Consider the following 22,128-nt stretch of genomic DNA (forward strand, 5'->3'; position numbering starts at 1 on the left):
TATTATAATTCAAGGTTCATGTTGATATCACTGCTATCACATCCTCAGGGATATCTTCACTACTGCGCAGCCAATAAATCATTCTTGAATCTGAGCACAGCAAGGACCCTAATGCAAATATCTTTGATGAATAATAAACATTGACCAGGACCATCCTGGTCTTCTTCAATAATGCAAGGAGTTCTTTCTGCATACGACCAAGCAGTTTACTTTCTCAGTCGAAGAGAGGGGAACTAGCAGATGGTGGAGTTCTCATGTATCTGCTGCTCTTGCCATTCTAGATGGAAGTGGCCGTTGGTTTGGAAGATAATGTCGAAGGAGCTTCGGTAAATTTCTATGGTGCATCTTGTAAATGGTACACATTGCTTCCATCGAGCATAGGTGGTGGAGGGAGAGGATGCTTGTGGATGTTGTTTCAATTAAGCGGGCTGTTCTATCCTGGATGGTTTCCAGCTTCTTGACTTTTGTTGGAGCTGCACTCAAATGGGAAATATTCCATCACACTCCTGACTTGTGTCTTGTAGGTGATGGACAGGCTTTGGGGAGTGAGGAGGTGAGTTACTAGTCACAATATTCCCACCTTCTGAACTGCCATTGTAGCCACTATGTTTATGTGGTGAGTCCAGTTGAGTTTGCGGCCAAGGGTAACCTGCAGAATGTTGATAGTGAGGGATTCATTGATGCTAACACAAGGGGTGGTCGTTAGATAATCTCTAATTGAAGATGGCCATGGCCTAGCATCTGTGTGGCATGAATGTTACTTGCCACTTGTCAGCCTGGATATTATCTATTTCTTGTACCATTTGAACACAAGCTGCTTCAGTATCTGAGGAGTCGCGAATGGTGCTGAGCATTGTACAATCATCGAAGAACATCCCCACCTCTGACCTAGTGATGGAGGGGATGTCATGGATGAAGCAGCTGAAGATGGTTGGGCCTAGGACACTATCCTAAGGAACTTCTATGGAGATGTCCTGGAGCTGAGATGACTGATGTCGATTCACCACAACTATTTTCTTATGTGCCAGGAATGAACCAAACCAGTGGAGAGTTTGCCCTGATACCCATTGATTCCAGTTTTGCTAGAGCTCCTTGAATGGGGGAAAATGCAGGGCATGACATTGCAGATTGTGCTGGAGTACAATTCTGCTGCTGTTGATGGCCCACAGCATCTCATGGATGCCCAGTCTCGAGTTGCTAGATCTGTGTGAAGTCTGTCCCATTTAGTGTGATGATAATGCCACACAGCGTGATGGAGTTTATTCTCAATGTGAAGGTGGGACTTTGTCTCCACAAGGACTGTGTGACAGTCACTTTTACCGATACTGTCATGGACAGATGCACCTGCAGCTGGCAGATTAGTAAGGATGAGGTCAAGTATGCTTTTCTCTCTTGTTGGTTCCCTCACCACCTGCTGCAGACCCAGTCTAGCAGCTCTGTCCTTTAGGACCCGATCAGCTCGATCAGTCGTACTGTTGCTGAGCCACTCTTGGTGGTGGAATTTGTAATTCCCTCCCAGAGTACGTTTTGCAGCTTGGCCACCCTCAGTGCTTCCGAAAGTGTTGTTCAATATGGAGGAATACAGATTTATCAGCTGAGGGAGGATGGTATGTGATAATCAGCAGAAGGTTTCCTTGCCCAGACTTAACTTGAAACCACGAGAATTCATGGGGTCCAGAGTCACTGTTGAAGACTCCCAGAGGAGCTCCCTGACGACTGTATCCCACTGTGCCGCTCCCTCTGCTGGGTCTGTCCTGCTGATGGGACACAACTTATCCAAGGATAGGGATGGTAATGATGGTGTCTGGGATATTGTCAGTAAAGGGATATTCTGTGAGCATGGCTGTTGCCTGACTAGTCCATGAGACAGCTTTCCCAATTTATCTAAACCTTACTGAATCGTTTTTGTCTGGTTTACCTTGTTCTAGATTCTTTTCAAATTTTATGATGAGTCACAGAAGCTTACTTTTCCTCTGACCTCTCCCACCAGCATTTGCAATCTCCTTAGGCAGTTATTAAAGCCCCATCCACAATGAAAAGGAAAAAAAACAGAAAGGTATGGGCTTGTGCTCAGAATCAGATGAATTTACAGCTGAACAACATTTAAAACTGAACCAAGGAGGTTGAAGTAATGAAACACATTCACACATGTTCAACACACATAATCACACATACACAGGCATAAAACACACAGACAGACAGGAAATATACAGACAGTCAAACAAACAGACGCATAGACATAAGTAACACAAATATGCACACAACATGGACAAACACAAGAAGCACAAAACGTAAGACAGACATACACACACAAAGAACAAACACAGACGCAAACATACACACAGAGGCACAAAGCACACAGACATAAACACACAGAGAGGCAACACATAGACACAGGTAAGACATTCACAGACACACACAAAAACAAAACATATAGATGGACAGGCAAATAGACACAAGTACAGACAGACTCACAGACACATAGACAGACACAAACTCACACAAGCATAATTAGATATACACACCCACACACAGGCACACATGCACAAAACACACAGGCAGACACACATATACAGACAGATATGCACAACATGCAAAAAATGCACACCTCCCTTCCTTATTCCTTCATGTCAAGCACTGTGGGTCTACTGATGGAATATGAACTGCAACGGTTCAAGAAGGTAGCTCACTCCCACCTTCTCAAGGGCAACTAGGACTGGGTAACAAGTACTGGGCCAGTTAGTGATGCCCACATCCTGTGAATGAACAAAAATAAGACATACAAAGTGACACACACAAGACATGCACACACACACACACACACACACACACACAAGTTCAGAAGACAGATACACAGACATACATACACACAGACACAGATACACTTACACACACATGTACAAAACACAGAGACAGACAGACACACAGGGACAGACACACATTCACAGTGCACACACACAGACATACACAAATACATACAGGCACAGATATGCACATAGACAGATACAAACTCACAAACAGATACACTCACAGACAGATACATAGAGATATACGCATGTAAAAGAACCATAGCTAACACATACCTCACACAAATACACAACCTCAGAGACTCACAGCAACCCCATCCCCCAGAAATATAACCCCAAACAAATTTTCAGTTTCCCCTACACACAAACAACCAAATAAACACACACATGTAAACACATAGAAATTGCCCACCCTATAGTACACACACAGAACAGGCAGAAATAAAATACAGAAGTATATAAATAAAAGTAAAAATGGATTAGATATCCAAGATTATGTAACATATTACATGCCAAATTTGTCTTTACAAGTATTATTGTAAAGTGATTTGAAGCATTTTATTCCAATAAGGGTGTTGTTTGTGTGTAGGGGAGACTGAAAATTTGTTTGGGGTTATATTTCTGGGGGATGGGGTTGCTGTGAGTCTCTGAGGTTGTGTATTTGTGTGAGGTATGTGTTAGCTATGGTCCTTTTACATGCATATATCTCTATGTATCCGTCTGTGAGTGTATCTGTTTGTGAGTTTGTATCTGTCTATGTGCATATCTGTGCCTGTATGTGTTTGTGTATGTCTGTGTGTGTGCACTGTGAATGTGTGTCTGTCCCTGTGTGTCTGTCTGTCTCTGTGTTTTGTACATGTGTGTGTAAGTGTATCTGCGTCTATGTGTATGTATGTCTGTGTATCTGTCGTCTGTACGTGTGTGTGTGTGTGCATGTCTTGAGTGCGTCACTTTGTATGTCTTATTTTTGTTCATTCACAGAATACAAGCTGTTACAAATCAATCACAGTTCCCTAACTTAAATATTTTAATGTAAAAGAGCAATCTCTCGAGTTGGAAAATGGGTGTAAAACTTTAGAGGCGCCCAAAAAAAACACGAGCGTATACCAAACAATGCAGATACTGTCTGCCATCGCCAAGAGGCACTAGGACCCGCAGAGAGCCTGTCTCTCTTCCCTTCTCTGACCGCAGTAACAGTGACTGCTGATTCCCTCCTGCTTGTGTTAAAACCGCAGATATGCAGTTCAAAGTCCTGCCTTTCAGGCCAGTTAAGTCTCAGCCTCTGTCATGTCCCGCAGTCGCTGGGCAGAGTTACCAGCAGCTCGCCAGCTGTCAGCATGGACCAAGGAACCATCCTGGTGAGGTTCCTCAGGCAGGTGCGCAACAAAGAGGAGATAACCTCGGGGGAGTTTCTGGTGAGTCTCTTATTGAGTTTGCTCTGCTAAAGGCGAGCCTGAGGGACAGAGAGTGAGGTACCGCTGTCCAGGGACACTCTGCCTTCTTTGAACGTGGGGAACTGACTGAGTCGGTTAGAGACAGGAGATAGTCCCGCTGTCTCCCCTCAGACCTGACACAGGGCTTCCTGCTTCTTCATTGAGCGCAGGGTCTCGCACTCGGGTTTCTGTGATCTTTTACTGCATTGTAAGAGTTGAAAGAGGAACAGTTTTCACCGCCATCAACTAAAGACCGTAAGTGGCTGGGGCGCGGAAGGAGATCGCTCGGCCCATTGAGTGGCTGCCCGTTCGCTATCGAGAGATAGAGCAACGAGTCGCTTGTGACTCGGAATTCTGTCCTGCGGATGTTTGCATTCGACGTTCAGTTTTTACAGAGAAAGTAGAATCTGAGGCAGTTTTCATGCTTAGAGGTGTCTGACTATGAATAATAACTGGTCCCTGCGAGTGTATCTGTAGTAGATAGAGGGGAACCCAGGAATATGTGAGTGTATAAACTAGGTCCTTGCCAGTCGGTCAGTGAGGATGACCTGGAGTGCTGTGTCACGTTTTGATCTCCTTACATAAGAAAGGAAAAAAGTCACGGTAGAAGCAGTTCAGAGAAAGTTCACTTTGCTGCTTCCTGCTTGTATGACCATGAAGCATTGAACAAGTTGGACATCTATCCTTTAGAGTTTGGAAGAATGAGAAGTGATCGTATTGAAATATGGAAGGTCCTGAGGAGTCTTGCCAGGTCTGGTGAGATAGGGTGTTTGCCCTTGTGGAGTGGTTCAGAATCGGGAGACACAAATTAAAAATAAGGGGTTTCCTATTTAAGAGAGGGACAAAGAGGGATATCTTTCTCTCAGTGAACTGTTAGTCTTTGGAACAAAAGCAGAAATTGCTGGTGAAACTCAGCAGGTCTCGCAGTGTCTGTGGGAAGAAAGCAGAGTTAGCGTTTCAAGTCCGCTGACCCTTCATCAGAATGTCATCATTAGTCTTTGAACCTGTTTCACTCAGAAAGCATGGAAGACTGGGACATTGGGTTAAACAGAGTGTTGATCAATGAGTAAGTATGGGGTTACAGGGGTCTGGGGGTGGTGGCAGACAGGACATTGGACCTAAAGCTACAACCATATCAGCCACAACCTTATTAAATGGCAGAGCAGGCTCAGAAGGCTGAACAGCCTACTCCTGTACTTAATTCTTGAATTCTTGTGTGTACACATTTGCCGTTTTTCAGGGGCTTCCTTCCGATGAAAGACTCTATCCCTGGGATTTAAGTTTCACTACAAACCTTTTCTATAAAGTTAAACTCATGTATAGTTCTGACCAAAGTTACTCCAACCCCTTTTAATTACGATTTTTGTCAGAAGATAATTTTTTCGACACTGTTTGCAGAGCAGTGAAAGGTATAAAATGGCAGGCCATTAAAGGGATTTGAAGATACTTTTGAAGTTAAGTTACTGGTTTATTTTTAGTACTGTGTAGCTATTCACAGACAACTAAACAACATAACGGAAGATCGTTCAAAATGGCTTTCTAGGCCACAGGAACTTCAACAGTATAGCTGGATGACTGAATGTAGAGAATTCAGCCTCATCAAAATGTCCACAAGCTTTCATCTGTACTCTGTAGCCCATGATTATACAACAGAGATCATTTAAACCATGGTCCATGTTCTGGCTCTTTTTCGGAGCTCATTATTTAGTTCCACTCCCCTGCTCTTTCCCCATCAGCCTGCAAACACTGTTTCTTACCGAATTCTCCTTTTGGAGATCAGTATTAAATATGCTTCCTCTGCCTTTGGAAGAACCACAACACCAGTTCTCCAAACCATCAGTTATAAGGAGACATTACATCAACTCAAGATAATAAAATGTGAGGCTGGATGAACACAGCAGGCCCAGCAGCATCTCAGGAGCACAAAAGCTGATGTTTTGGGCCTAGGCCCTTCACCTTATCTTGGATTTTCCAGCATCTGCAGTTCCCATTATCACCATTACATCAACTCAGCTTGTATTCCTTGGGTGATTTTGATTTAAGTTTTAGGATTTTGACAGAAATCGGCAGGGGAGAAAGCAGGCTGTTCCTGCTGGTAGGTGCGAATCCAGGCCACGAGGGTGTAAGCTTCAAGGGAGAACCAGGCAGTTCAGGAGAGGAATGGAGAAATACTTCATTTAAAGATTGATAGCATGATGGAACTGTCTCCAACAGAAAGCAATAGATACAAGCTTAATAATCATTTAAAAGTTTTGAATGGTGAGTTTTTTTTGCCATAAAAGGATGTGAAGTTAACACAACAAGGTGTAGATCTGGATGAACACAGCAGGGCAAGCAGCATCAGAGGAACAGGAAAACTGATATTTCGGGTCTGGACCCTTCTTCAGAATTTCAGCCATTACAGATCCTCACCCTTAACTCCACCTCTCTCACTTACTCCCAAAATCCCTGATTCCTCATTTCCATGTCTCAGTTTCCTCAACCTGTGCAGTAATCTCTCAGTATCAATCCTGTCGAGTCATTCCAAATCCTTCATGTTTCACTGAGTTCACCTCTCATTCTTCGAAGCTGCAAAAAATGTTGACCCAGTTTACTCAGTCTCTCATTGCAGGAGAACCCTCTCATTCCCAGGGTCCAATCAAGTGAACCTTTATTCATTGCCAGTTCAATGTTGGTAGCAGATGTCCTTCAATTTAAGGATACTCGTTGTAATAACTCAGGAAGCCTTATTGGAAAGGAACATCATTTATTGTTGAATGCCAAAACAGTGCCACTATTCATGGTGTATGTAGGCTCATGCCACTCTGGAACAGACAGTTCTAGGTCTGCTTTATTCTTTTCTTGTTATATCCATACATATTATCACTCAAAACTGAATGGCTTTCCAACCATGAAATCACCATGACTTTTGTTAAATCTGTTTTTAAATTATCAACTACAACCTGGGTTTGTGTTATTTTCCTAATCAGCCTACTCAGACATATTATTACACATCTCAGGAGCAGGGAGGACTTGAACCCAGATCTCTCAGTTTAGTAGTAGGGAAGCCATCACTGCACCACAAGATCCCCTTGCAATCCTCTGCTAAGACCTCAGTTAACCGGCTTGGGATGGCATGGTAGCTCAGTGGTTAGCACTGCTACCTCACCCCAGGTTCAATTCTACCTTTGGGTGACTGCGTGGAGTTTGCACATTCTCCCCGTGTCTGCGTGAGTGTCCTCCGGGTGCTCTGGTTTCCTCCCACAGTCCAAAGATGTGCCGGTTAATTGGATTGGCCACGCTAAATTGCCTATAGTGTTCAGGGGTGTGTGGATTAGTTCGGTTATAGGGAGATGGGTCTGGGTGGGATGCTCTGAGGGTCGGTGTGAGCTTGACGGGCCGAAAGGCGTATTTCCACACTGTCGGAATTTGTGATCTTAACAGGAGTTTCAGCTGCACAGGCTGTAACCAAGGGAACGCGTACTCACCGAGGTCCACAAGGAGATTTTGGCTCAGTGGTTAGCACTGCAGCCTCACAGTGCCAGGGACCCGGGTTCAATTCCAGCCTCGCATGACTGCGCGGAGTTTGCACATTTTGCCCGTGTCTGTGTGGGTTTCCTCCAGGGGCTCCGGTTTCCTCCCACAGTCCAAAGATGTGCAGATAGGTAGACTGTCCATGTTAAATTGCCCTGTAATATCCAGGAATATGTAGACCAGGTGGATTAGCCATGAGAAATGCGGGGTTACGGCGGTGGGATGATCAACCGAGTTTCGATGCAGACTTGATGGACCAAACAGCCTCTATCGGCACTAAGGGGATTCTATGAATCTAACTAATGATTCCCTGTGGGCCTTGTAGGGGTTATCCCACCAGCCCATTCAGTGTCATGAGTCATGGGTTATCATGTGACTGAACAGGCTGACTTCGAAGCTGCAGATCATTGAGCACTCAGGACAGGATGTGCCTCGATGTAGCGGGACTCAGTATGCAGGATGTGCTTCTTTTGCTTGTCTTCTCCTCCACTCCTCTGCCTCATCTATAAGACACTGGGGACTCAAACTTTGACCTGGCTTGATGGACAAGTTGTCACCATCTAAACAATTGGTAACGATCTTCTCACTGTCAACGTCATTGCTACTGCACTTCATAGTGAGTCTGAAGCAGTTTCTTTGTCCCCCCTCCCCCCGCCAGATCACTGGCCATTTGAGAGGTGACAAAACATGACATCATGCAGGAGATATTCTTTGGCCATCCAGATTCAGTATCTACTCATTGATTCCCTACAGTGTGGAAGCAGGCTATTCAGCCCACACTGACCCTTGGCTAACCCACCTAGCCTGCGCAGCACGGGCAATTTAACATGGCCAATCCACCTAATTTACACACCTTTGGACTGTGGAAGGAAACCGGAGCACCCGGAGGAAACTCACGCAGACACGGGGAGAATGTGCAAACTCTACACAGACAGCCGGCTGAGGGTGGAATCAAACCCATGTCCCTGGTGGTGTGAGGCAGCAGTGCTCACCACGGAGCCGCCCTCCACCAAAGTTGACCTTGCAGGAGTTTTATCTGAATGCTAATAGAGCTGGCTTCAGGAGGCAAACTGGCCTTTGGTTGACAGTCTCCCTTCAAATCTGGAGCATGTGGCGGAAGCATTACTGATGGAATTTCTCTTATACTGTTGCTTGTAGCTGATACACAATCTGGGTCTCACTACAGGCCACAAGTGTGGCGACTACAATTGCTCTGTACACCAGTACTTTAAGGAAATGTGTGTTTCAGTAAATATGGAGACTAGTACCGTGCGCAGTACTGCTGATGTGGTCTCACCTGTATAGTTTTAGCAAGACTTCCTGATTCTTTTCTCCAACTCCTTTGCATTTAAGACCAACTTGTGATTTACTTTCCCAATCACTCGCTGTAGCTCCATGCCATTTTTCTTGTATGAGTATACTCATAAGATTTTCTGAAAATCTGCATTTAAAATTTTTAAAAAGCATTGCTTTTTTTAGCAATTATTTTAACCAAAGTGAATAAGCTTGCACTTCACCACATAACGCTATCTCCACCTCCAAGCACAATCACAACCAGCAGATTCTGTAGAAGGTTTCTGAAGAAGGGTCCAGACCCGAAATGTCAGATTTCCTGCTCCTCTGATACTGCCTGGCCTGCTGTGTTCCTCCAGCTCTACACTTTGTTGTTTGTGAACTCTGTGTCCTTTTCACGGCTTAGCGAACCCACCTAGTTCTATCATCTGAAAGTTTGCGTATGTTCCCCTCGCTTTTGTCATCCAAGTCATTAATATCGATTGTTTATAGCTGAGGGCCAAGTGCTGATCTTTGCAGCACCGCACTCATCGCAACCTATCAACTTGAAAATTCATTTTATCCCTGCCCATTAACCAATTCTCTATCTATGTTAATATATGACCTCCAGGAGTTCATATATTGTGTATTGACCTTTTTATGCAACACTTTATTCAATGTCTTTTAGCATATCAAGGACACAGCATCTCTTTATTTACCCGACTATTTACATCTTTTAAAGACTCTAATAAATTTGTCAACCATGTTTTTCCTTTGTTTGCCATATTATGATTCTCAAAGTTTATTGTTAAGACTTCGTCAATAAAGAGGTTTCAGTACTTTCCCAATGACTGACTAACTGATCTATAGTTTCCTACTGTCTCTTTCCCTCCTTTCTTGAATAGCAGAATCACCTTTGATAGTTTCCAATCCATTGGGACTATTAAAGAATCCAGGGAGTTCTGGAAAAGCGTGGCCAGCATATTGACTATAACTGCAGTTCTCGCTTTTATAATCCCAAGATATAGATACTGGAAATTTGTCAGGTTTTAATTCAAGCTTTTCTGATACCTTTTCTCACACCTTAAGTTACATAAACAAATAAAGGGAAGAGAAACAAGGATGTTTCTGCTGACGGGTGAAACTGGAACAAGAGGGCCTACGCAGGGCAGGTTTAGGACTGAGTTGAGGAGGAATTTCTTCACCCGAAAGATTGTGACTGTGGATCTCCTCGCCCAGTGAAGCAGTTGAAGCTTCTTCATTGAATGTTGTTAAAGCTAAGTTAGATAATTTTTTGAACAGTGAAGGAATTAAGGGTTCTGGTGAGTGGGAGGGTAAGTGGAGCTGAGGCTACAAAAAGATTAGCCATGATCTTATTGAATGGCACAGTAGACTTGAAGGGTCAGATGGCCTACTCCTATTCCTGGTTCTTATATTCTTTTTTTCCCCTTTTGATAAGCTTTTGTTGATCCTTTACCAGTTACTATCCTTTGCCATTTTATAGCTGGAAGCTTGGGAAGCCATGACGGTCTAGGCCATAAGAAAAACTAACCAATATCGTTTTACCAATTCGAGAAATTTCTGATTGCTTGACCAGAAGTTAAGAGCATTCACTTTTCTGGACAAATAAGAAATGAATGTTCACAATTAGGGGTCTTTTTCCTACAAAAGGGAAGCTGATGGGTAACCAGATAGAGATAAATTATGAGAGGATTCATTCGGGTAAAACTTAGGGGTAATATGTAGCAAAGACTAAAATTCAGGACGATGAATGTAAGACAGATGCTAACACGTCTAATAGGGAATTCAATAGAAATATCTTTGCTCAGACAATGGGAAATGTGGAACTTGCTCCCACAGTTGACGTGACTAGGACAGATGCTCTTAAGGGGAAGCTGGATTTGAGGAAGCAAAGTGGGAGGAGGCTCAAGAGGAAGAGATTAAAATTGACCAGTTGCTATGTTTTTGTGCGGAAGCCAAAAAGCATGAATAAAGAAAACTTTGCTGAATTCAGGTGTTATGATCCCAGCTGATAGTAATACTGGGCAGTCAGATCCCAGAATGAAATCTGGCTTGATAAACAATAGGTTTTATTGTTAAGGTTGACAGTGCTCACTGGAACAATGCCTTGGAAATCAAGCCCAACTATTTACACAGTCATCACAAATGCAAAAGGATTTAACCAAACTCAATCACAATTTGATATAACAAAGTGTGGAGGTGGATGAACACAGCAGGCCAAGCAGCATCTTAGGAGCACAAAAGCTGATGTTTCGGGCCCAGACCCTTCATCAGAAAAGGGGGATGGGGAGAGGATTCTGAAATAAATAGGGAGCGAGAGGGAGGCAGACCGAAGATGGATAGAGGAGAAGACAAGAGAATTGCAGTGGGAGAGAGATCCCCTGAGGTTAGTCCAGAGGGAGGAGGGTAAGTTCTTCAGGTTAGGCATCCCTGGAAGAGGCTTCACGGTGAGGTTAAAATTCTGATCAGAGATAAAGGGAACTGCAGATGCTGGAGAATCAATTTGGTTACGGTGGTGATCAGTCACTGAGCACATTCCCACAAGGCGGCCAATATTCTTTCAATAAAATAACCAAAGTTGATTACACAAAAGAAAAGAAAGCAATCAAGAAAGTTGATTACACAAAAGAAAAGAAAGCAATCAACAAAGTTGATTACACAAAAGAAAAGAAAGAAACATAAACTGCAAAAGATTTAAACTTCTTTTCTGGTAATATTCTTTACAGTCACGCATTCCTAATGAAGTATGACTTCCATCTTAACTCTTTAATTTCTCATACAGAAGTCTCTTTCCAGATTCTCCTTGGATGGCTGAAGCAGGTTAAAGGCTATCTTTCCGGCTCTGAAGGCCTGAATACTTCCTTCCAAATCCGACAGCCTGCAGATTTCTACCAACCCCCACAGCCTGGAAACTTACACCAGCTTGAAATCTGTCCTCCTGCTAGGATGCCCCTTCCTTCTTCCAATTTCAGCCTGTTGGTGGCCCGGCTCAACTGCCCTTCTGTATGTCATGCAAATTTAACTTTGTAAGCACTTCTTCAATCGGTCTCTCCAGGGAGTTGATCAAGTCACACTTTCTTGGAAAATATGTCTTTAGTTCACTTTTCAAAATAACTTTCTGATCTCTGTTAAAAGAAAACAAGTTCACCTTCACAAAACTGAAACTTAAATCTATTTTCCTGCACTTTCAAATCCAAGTTCACCAATTGATAACAATGTATGACAACCATATATTACAGGTCTTGAGGCCATGTAATAGTAACGGGGGGAAGTATATTTATTTTTCTTTTTATCTCTCCGAATAACTTGTACTGAAAAATCTGTTCCAAGTATCTTGTACCTAAATTGATGCCATAAGTGCCAACATGGAAACTTTTCACTGTACTCATTTGAGTACATGTGACAATAAATCTCATTCATTCGATTCAATATGTCCCAGAGAATGGTTGGAATGAGGAAATTGGAAAGGAAAATAACCAAGAGTTATTGAAAGGAAATAAATGAAAGGCCTTGTTGGTTGAGTGTGAATATGAAACAGAGCAATTAGATCTGTTCCTCTGCTGTAGATATAACATCGTTCCTTACAGTAAATAAGCTCTTTACGATACTTTTCACAGAAGGAGTGAGTTTGGATTGACAGGACAGTCACTGTTTTCTTCTGATCCTCGAGCTCAATCTTCGCTTATTACCAAAGAAGTTTGGCAATTGAGATATTTTCGAATCAAGGGATGTTTTTACACACCTCTGGAGCAGGTGGGACTTTAACCCAGGTCTTCTGTCTCAGAGGCAGGGACGCTACCACTGCATCATATCAGACCCAATTTGGAAAATTGAAGTTGAGCTTAATTTATTTTTTTATCGCCTCCCTTTATATGACCCTTTAGAACTGTGATGAGGAGGAATTTCTTCAGCCAGTGGGTCGTGAATCTATGGAGCTCATTGCTGCAGGAGGCTGTGGGGGCCAAGTCATTGAATGTCTTTAGGAGGGAGATAGCTAGGTCCTTGATTGGTAAGGGGATCGCAGGTTGTGGGGAGAAAGCAGAAGAATGGGGTTGAGAAACATACCATTCATGGTCAAATGGTGAGGCACCTAATGGGCTGAGTGACTTAATCCTGCTCCTGTATCTTATGGTCTTATGAAAGAAGTATGGGAAAAACAGATGAATAAGACCAGTGGAAGCCTTGACATTGTAGGCCAGTTCGATTCACTTCAATTGTAATTCAACACTCAGAGCTGGATTGTGAGGCCTGCACTTAGTTTGAAGAGCACATTTTCAAAAGGATGTGACAGATTTAGATTCACTAAGATGTTTTTTCCAGAGATGAGGGAATTACAAATATGAAGGATGACCTGAGACATTAGGGAATATCTTTCACACCAGAGGTAAATGATGAAAGCGAATTTTAAAAAATGGTGCTTTGAGATTGTGAAGGGTTTATGAAAGAGTAGATGGTGATGAATTGTTTCCTTTGGTGAGTGAGAGCGCGATAAGAGGCCACACATTTAAGACATTCGCAAAGTGAAGGGTAAAGAAAAAGTACTTGAAATGCAGAAATCATTATCAAAAACCGAGAACAGTTTCTTTGAAAGTAAGTGAAGTGATTGAAAAGTTTTCCCCCAGATAACTTGGACTTACATCACTATTCCTTGGGTCAAATTCCTGGAACTACCTTCCCACCAGCACTAGGGAATGTAGTGATTTAAGGAGTCAGCTCATGACCAATGTGCCCAGACCATGTGAGATTCCCCATGTCAGTGCGTTGCAGTTTGGATACCCAATGATTCAGCTCTGAGTAAGGAAGAATGAATTGTGTGCCATCCTCCCCACTTCATTAACAGGAACAAAAACAAAGTTGCTGGAAAAGCTCAGCAGGTCTGGCAGCATCTACGGAGAAGAAAACAGAGTTAACTTTTCAGGTCCGGTGACCCTTCCTCAGAACTGATGGTGGCTGGGAAAATGTCAGTTTATATGCAGAAAATAGGGAGGTGGGTGGGGTAGGGAGTAAACGATAGGATAGAGCCCAAAGAGAGAGAAAGACAGTTGGACAGACAAAGGGATTGCTAACGATCAGGCTGGGAGGGTGAATAGTTGTTTATGGGGACTGTTAGTGACTAACAACGGGGGATGTGTAATGGCAGGCTGTGTGGCAACAAGGCCTGGTGTGTGGGGTAGGGGGCTGGGACATGGGGGAGTTTAGGCCCGAAAATTATTGAACTCGATATTGAGCCCAGAGGGCTGTAGGGTCCCCAAGTGGACAATGAGGTGCTGTTCCTCCAGCTTGCGCTGGGCTTCACTGGAACACTGTAGCAAGCCGGAGACAGAGATGTTGGTCAGGGAGAAAGGTGGTGCATTGAAGTGGCAGGCAACAGGGAGTTCAGGGTCTTTTTTGTGAGCAGAACATAGATGTTCTGTGAAGCGGTTGCCAAGCCTAAGCTTCGTTTCCCCAATGTAGAGGAGACCACATTGTGAGCAGCGAATGCAGTAGACTAGATTCTGGGAAGTGCAGGTGAAGTGTTGCTTTACCTGGAAGGTATGTTTCGGCCCTTGGATACTGGGGAGGGAGGAGGTAAATGGGCAGGTGTTGCACCTTCACCAGTTACAGGGGAAGGTGTCCTCGGGCTGTGGGGAGGTGTTGAGGGTGAGGGAAGTATGGACCAGGGTGTCCCGGAGGGAACGCTCCCTGTGGAAGGCGGACAAGGAGGGGAGGGGAATATGTGTCTGGTGGTGGCATCTTGCTGGAGGTTGCAGAAATGGCGTCTGACTCCCCCCATGCATTTTCCGCCCCCACCACTTACCTCGCTTGGTCACAACAAGGTTAATTTAAAAACTGATCCGCTTCCTTATAGATAACTTTCTCCCACATTCAAGCCAATTATGTTTTAAAAGGAGTCAATTCAACCAGACTTTTTCAAGTTAGCAAAGAGTGTGGGAATTAATTAGCCAATGCATCACACATACAACTAGATTCGAAACAAAGGGTGAGGTTAAAGGGCTAAAACTTTTTAAGAAGAATGCATATGGATCTGATTCTGAAATGCTCACGGAGATCTGACAGTTGAATGCTACTGCCATCTCAGTGGAGATTGCTGGTAGCATTGACATTTGTAGTTGAACAGTCAGTTTTGTTTTCCCTTGTTTTACAGATTGGTTGAGCAAGGCTGGTCAACCCTTTGTTATCCATGTAGTCACAAGAGATCTCAATCCAATCTGTTTTGATGTGCCTCCCTCACTGTTCCCAACAGCATCACCCCTGTCTCTTTGTAGGGCTATTATTTAACATTCAACTCACATCAGTAGGTGTGACATTGCCTAGGTCTGTCTCTCTTTTTTTGTCCTCTCTCTCTGTCTCTCTCCAAATACCCATTTAGTTTATACCCACAGCCGTTACACTCAGTTAGGGAATGGATAATAAATGCTGGTCCAGCCTGTGATGCCTTCAACCCATGAAAGAACTTTTGAAAATGGGATAAAGGGAAGAGCAGGAAAGTGGTGATAGACTCTGTGGGATGTTAAAGGATAGAGAATGAACACACAGACAGTTCAATTAAACTGGGTTTGATTAAAGGATCAAGGAATAAGTGGGAGATTGGGTTGGAGAAGTTAGGACATTTAAGTCGTTGAAAATTACAGTACAGAATGAGGCCATTCAGCCCATTATATCTATGTCATCTTAAAAACAGCTATCCATCCTCATCCCATTTTCCAGAACCTGGTCCATAACTTTGTAGATTACAGCATCTCAGGTCCATAACCAAGTTTTAAATTTGGAAAAGTCTCCTGCCTCTACCACCCATCAGGCAGTGAGTTGCCAACCCCTATTTCCCTCTGGAAGAAAAATATTATCCTCATCTCCCCTCTAATCCTTCTACCAATTTCTTAAAATCGTTGCCCTATCATTATTGTCCTCTCTGCTAGGGAAATTCATCCTTCCTATCCATTCCATCCAGACCCTTCAATTTTATAATCCACAACTAAATGTCCCACCCTCCTCTGCACTAAAGAAAACAAGCATAGCTTATCAAATTTTTGTTTATAGCTAAAATTCCCAGTACTGGTAACTTCATCTGTACCTTATCTGGTATGATCATACCCTTCCTGTGATGAGGTGACCAGAGCTGCACACAATCCTCTAGCAGAGGGACTGCCTTGTGTAGTTCTAACATGACTTTCCTGCTTTTCTCCTTCAGTTAATAAAGGGAAGAATCCCACAGACCTCCTTTGCCACTTGTCCTGCTCCCTTCAGAGACCTGGCCCTGCTCCTCTATATTTTCCAGTTACCTTCCATTTATTGTCTATTAAAAGTTCCAAATAGATGAATACAACTGTTTAGAGTATTTATTGAGGAAATAGTAGTGAGCAGCTTTCTTGAATATATTTTAGTGGCTTGCTAGGTCTTCCAGATCTCTTGTCATCTCAGCGTGAGAGGCAGTTTTGTTTGGAAAATGGGATTAGGATGGATAGCCATTTTTAAAATGACATAGACACAATGGACTGAATGGCCTCATTCTGTACTGTGATTTTCAATGTCTTAAACATCCTAACTTCTCTAATCCCATCTCCTACTTATTCCTTGATCCTTTAATCACACCAAATCTAATCTAACTGTCTGTGTGTTCATTTTCTATTCACCATACTGCCCAATCTTCTGATCATGTCTGAGAAATTTTGGTTTTATTGCAGCATTGACAAGATTTTGCTTTTAAGAGGGTCAGTCACTTTGCTGGGGATCACATTTGGGCCACACTGGGTAAGGATTGCAGGTTTTCATCCCTAAAGGATCATAGATCAGGAGAGTGAGTGAGAGAGTTGGACTGGATGATTCATGTGGAGAAAAGATCCCCAGGAATAAGATGTGCTAAATGTCCTGGTAATATTGACATATTCTGGTATTCTGCCAGAATTGGAAACTTGCATGAAGCCTCTTCGTCAACGAGAAGTGATGTCGATAAGTAGGGATTTTTGAACTGGAGAAACTCTTTCTGGAGGATGTCATTGAAAGAGGAAAACTTTTGCTGCTGCAGTTTTATGTCTGCAACACTTCACAAATATATCTTTGTCTTGTTCATTCCAAATTCCTGCAGAGATTGAAAAGGCAGTCAGTGAAAAACAAGAATGATAAAGTCTACCCGACAGGCCAAGCAGAGAAGAAAGAAAATGCCAAGAAAAATCGTTACAAAGACATTGTACCCTGTAAGTCAAGATTTTCCATTTCAAATCTTCCAATCCTTTTCAGAGAACACTATTATCCTTAAGGGCTTTTCTGTTGTTAACTTATGTTCAACTTTTTTGCTCAATTAATACTGAGGATCTTAAGTTGATATCTCAGAAAGACAAATAACTGCATTTTAAGGCTGACACACAATTGAAAATTTGAAGCTGTTCCTGTTTTATACCATCTTTAACTAAATGTAAAAATTGATGAAGGTGTATCAGGATTTCATGATATTTCAGTACTTGGGCCTTATCCTGTGCATTGTGTTGCTATATTTTCTTCACATTTGACAGGGTTAGGCAGAGAGTTAAACTATTAAAGATCTGAAAAATGAACATAAACTTCCTCAAACATGCATGCTTCTGGTTTTAGTAGAATTAGAACTAAGGAAGGAGGTTGAGACTGTTTAATGATGCGATCTGTCTGCCTCCATTTTGCAAGTTTCCTATTTTAACCCACGCTGGACAGCCTTCACAAAACCAGGGTGGAAAAAGAGGCTCAGACCAGTCAAATCCATCAGGGAGATATATATGAGCTTTAAAGTAATAACATTTCTCCCAAACTATATTTGCTTCTGCCCACTTTGCCTGACTACTGAGCCCCTCACCAGTCGTAGAGAATCAACCAGCTCTGATCCCCACAATTATCAAACACCTTCCCTGATCACCAAGCAAAGCCATTCACACAATTACATGCTCATTCTCAACTCACCCACAGAACTGCCATCTATCTCCCAGATCCCTGAGCCCCCACAGTCTCTCCCCACTAACTGCAAACTTCATGCCTCCTGTGCCCTCGTTAACACTCGCTGCTGTGTTTTAAGAAGCAACAGCGTGGTGTGGAATTATATGGGAGCACATTAAAATTCTGATGTCATCACTGTAACTCACACTCACAATTAGGTAGTGAACATTTCTGGATTTGAACTGAATCAGTTAGTGTTTTCAATCACTCACTAGCTGTCGGTATTTTGCCCTACTTCTGTGACATCTGATTCATTAGGTTCCAATATAGAATTGCTCTCAAACTGGATATATCCTGTAGCTAAAAGATTCAAGAAGATAACACACCAGTGAGTATATGTCTGTGGTTTATAGCCTTTTTTTCCCCCTTAAATGATGGAAATAATTGTCACAACCATTTTTAGAATCCAGAGTACAGTTCTGATCGCAGAACTGTAAAATATTATAGCAGCTGTCAAAAGTTTACAACAGAGAACAATTGGTGGGCAGCTGGAATGAATGAGTTGAGGGATTATGAGGAGAATATATATAAATTGGACATCTTCGTACTGGAAAAGGGACTGTCTGGAGGCCAAATGATTGCTATTTTTAAGATTCTAAAGGGATTAGATCTCATTGACCATGGTGCATTTCACCTTGTTTGGAACAATAGAACCAGAAAACAAAGTACATAAGGGGGTCAAATTCTAAAATAATGTATAGAAGCTTTATTTCAGCCAGTGAGCAGTAATCAATGGATCAGGGAGATGGTGGAAACAATTAGTAAAGACTTATTCAAATAGAGATTATATAGATTTATTTCAAAAAATAAAACTTTGAGGCCCAGTATTGGACAATGCAATGAATGTGACATAGAGTCATAGAGCTTTACGACATGGAAGCAGACCTTTTGATCCATCTTACCAATGCCAACCAGATATCCTAAAGTACCCTAGTACCATATCTCTAAACGCTTCCTTTTCATGTACCCATCTAGATGCCTTTAAAATGTCATAATTGTACCAGCCTCCACCACTTCCTCTGGCAACTCATACCACCCACTGCGTGAAAAACTTGCCCTTTAGGTCCCTTTTGAATTTTTCCCCTTTCACCTTAAACTATGCCCCTACTTTTGGACTGCACTACCCTGGGAGAAAAAACCTTGCCTATTCACCCTATCCTTGACCCTCATAATTTTATAAACTTTGATAAGGTGACCCCTCAGCCTCTGACGCTCCAGGGGACAATAGCCCAGCCTATTCAGCATTTCCCAAAGATCAAACTTGCCAACCCTGGCAACATCCTTGGGAATCTTTTCTGAACCCTTTCAAGTTTCACAACATCCTTCCTATTGCAGGGAGACAAAAATTATACGTAGTATTCCAAAAGTGGTCTAACCAATGTCCTGTACAACCGCAATATGACCTCCCACCTTCTATGCTCAATGCACTGACCAATAAAGGCAAATATACCAAACACCTTCTTCACTGCCCTATCCACCTGCAACTCCATTTTCATGGAACCATGAACCTGCACTCCAAGGTCTCTTTGTTCGGCAACACTTCTTTACCATTAAGTATACACGTCCTGCCGTGACTTGCCTTTCCAAAATGCAGAACCTCACATTCACCTAAATTAGACTCCATCTGCCACCTTTTGGTCCATCTGTTCAAAGCCCTGTTGTGCTCTGAGGTAACCTTTTTGGTGTCATTTGCAAACTTACTAATCATGCCTCTTACACTCTCATGCAAATCATTTACATAAATGACCAAAAGCAGTAGACCCAGCACCGATCCTTGTGGCACACCGCTGGTCACAAACCTCCCATCTGAAAAGCAAAACCCCACCACACCTTTCTGCCAGTTCTCTATTCAAATGGCTAATTCTCCCTGTATTTCATATGATCTAACCTTGCTAAACAGTCTACCATGAGGAACCTTGTCAAATGCCTTGCTGAGGGTCATATAGATCACATGTTTGGAAGTAGTATCTTTAAATGTTTTTAAGGCAGATATAAACAAATTTTTGGGAGGAAATGGGGTTAAAGGTCACTGGGGTCGGCAAGAATGTGGAGTTGATGTTAGAATCAGATCAACCCTGATCTTATTGGATGATGGACCAGGCCCAAAGGGGCGATTGGCTTCTAGCCCATATGTCCATCAAACTTTGGACCAATGCTTCCGAAAGCTTTCCATCACTGAAGATTTTCCTCGCATCATGTTTGATGTCTGTTGTAGTGATTGAGATTGATCACTAATTCAGGAATAACTCCATTATTGCTGCATCTTGAAGCTCCCAGGATGTGAGAAGGTCGACTAGAAACTAGAAGCCCACCCTTAGTTATCTGGCTATTCTCATGTTCCCGTGACAGTACAATGAAGAGTTCTGGGAGCAACTTATGGAAGATTCAGCTCTGTTATAGCCTGCCCATCAAACTCCAAATGAGAATTTCTTGTGAGATGCCTGTTCCAGCATCACTTCTACCTTCAGAAAACCTTTGGAATTGAATATGCCCCATTTATTCTGCCAGATAATCTACTTTTTTTGAACCTGAGTATGTGGGTATTGGTTCACCGCTTTTAAGTTTCTGAAATTACCAAGTTGATGGAAACTACAGACACCTCTGGGTTAAATAAATAGCTTAGCTCCTCTTAGGTCAATGGGCAGAACAAGGAAATGGAAAATGTGTGTTGGGTGTGTAAGTATAATTTGCATTTTGTTTTTCAGTTGATCACAGCCGAGTGCAGCTGTCGCTGATCATTTCCGACAGTGATTCTGATTATATCAATGCCAATTTCATCAAGGTATGCACTTTCTAAATGGAAATGTTGTGACAGTAAAAAATGGCAGAGCATTTCAGTTGAAACCATCCCCACAGCTGAGTTAATCGTGCAGTGGGAAAATGCGTAAGTCACTGACAGGTCAAAGTCATAGAAACTGAGGTTTTCCTCTTTATAGCAGATAAGGTGAAGATGAAATTGGAAACAATGCTACAGGCTGAACTGAATTAGCAGTTAAGTATTGCAGACTTTAATGTATTTAGAAATTACCTGGAAGGCAGGCACCATGGGGTAACTATTAATTAAAAATAATATGCAGCAAGAAAGGACTTAACTGGACATACGGACAGACATCCAAATAAACTGAGGAAATGGTTTGAAAGTGATGAATCATATTTGCAGGCACTCTGCAAGCCATCAGACAGGAGAAAGAATGTGGAGGGAGAATTATTTAGATATATACATCTCCCGAGAAAATACCGTAGTCGGGGTGGTTTGAACTGGATAAACTGATGGGGAGAAGGAGTGGCAGGAGGGAAAGGGATGGAGATGTTATTTTGTGTGCAAGACTTGCTTTCTGAGCCACTATGTAAAAAGTCCAACAAAGAAATAAGCACTGCTAAACATGGAAAAGAAACGAGACCAAGTGACAGAAGTAGGTAATAATGATCACATTATAAGAATTATTACAGAGATAGAAAGAAAAATACAGCCCTAAATCAAAGTAATAAACTGGAATATTAACCAGCTGTGAGAGGACAAGAAAGAAGCAAAGGAGGGTAAACTGGAAAAAAGTATTGAGAAAGAAAGAGGTTAAACAACATCTTGTGGTATTTAAAGGCGATACTGACAGATATCATATCTGATAATGAAGAATGCTCTCAGTATTACGTAAAAGATTTTCTCCAGTATCATGTTTTTCTCCTGTAAAGGGTTTAAAACTCTCATTCTTCTAAATCCAAGGAGCAGGTGGTGCTGACCTAAATTCTTACAGACTTTTGTGACCTAAAACTAACAGAAAGCAAAGAGTTCGAATAAATGAGTATTTTTCTGGTTGGAGATCAGTGACTAGTGGTGTGCTTCAGGGATCAGTGTTGGGACTTCAATTGTTTACAATCTACACAGATGATTTAGACTTAGGGACCAAATATAGTGTGTTAAAGTTTACAGATGACACTGAGATGAGTGTAGAGCAAAGTATGAAGAGGACAGAGGAAGCCTGCAGAGGGATGTAGAAACGTTAAGTGAGTGGGCAAGGGTCTGGCAGATGGAGTAGCATATTGGTAAATCTGAGGCCACCCATTTTGGTAGGAATAAAAGCGAAATGGACTATTATTTAAATAGTGAAAAATTGCAGCATGCTGCT

General features: G+C 42.4%; 1 protein-coding gene across 2 annotated transcripts in view; it reads left to right on the plus strand.

The window, feature by feature from the left end:
- The first annotated feature begins 4,060 nt into the window (after positions 1–4,060).
- LOC125462645 (tyrosine-protein phosphatase non-receptor type 22-like) overlaps positions 4,061–22,128 on the plus strand; it is a 99,905-nt gene continuing 81,837 nt past the window's right edge. For both annotated transcript variants that reach the window (XM_059653302.1, XM_059653303.1), the window contains exons 1-3: positions 4,061–4,222; positions 17,130–17,238; positions 20,710–20,786. In XM_059653302.1, the coding sequence (XP_059509285.1) occupies positions 4,145–4,222; positions 17,130–17,238; positions 20,710–20,786 (264 nt within the window). In that variant the 5' untranslated portion in view covers positions 4,061–4,144. The remainder of the gene's footprint in view (positions 4,223–17,129; positions 17,239–20,709; positions 20,787–22,128) is intronic.

Source organism: Stegostoma tigrinum, chromosome 21 (genome assembly GCF_030684315.1).
Source record: "Stegostoma tigrinum isolate sSteTig4 chromosome 21, sSteTig4.hap1, whole genome shotgun sequence".
NCBI classification, from domain to species: Eukaryota; Metazoa; Chordata; class Chondrichthyes; order Orectolobiformes; family Stegostomatidae; genus Stegostoma; species Stegostoma tigrinum.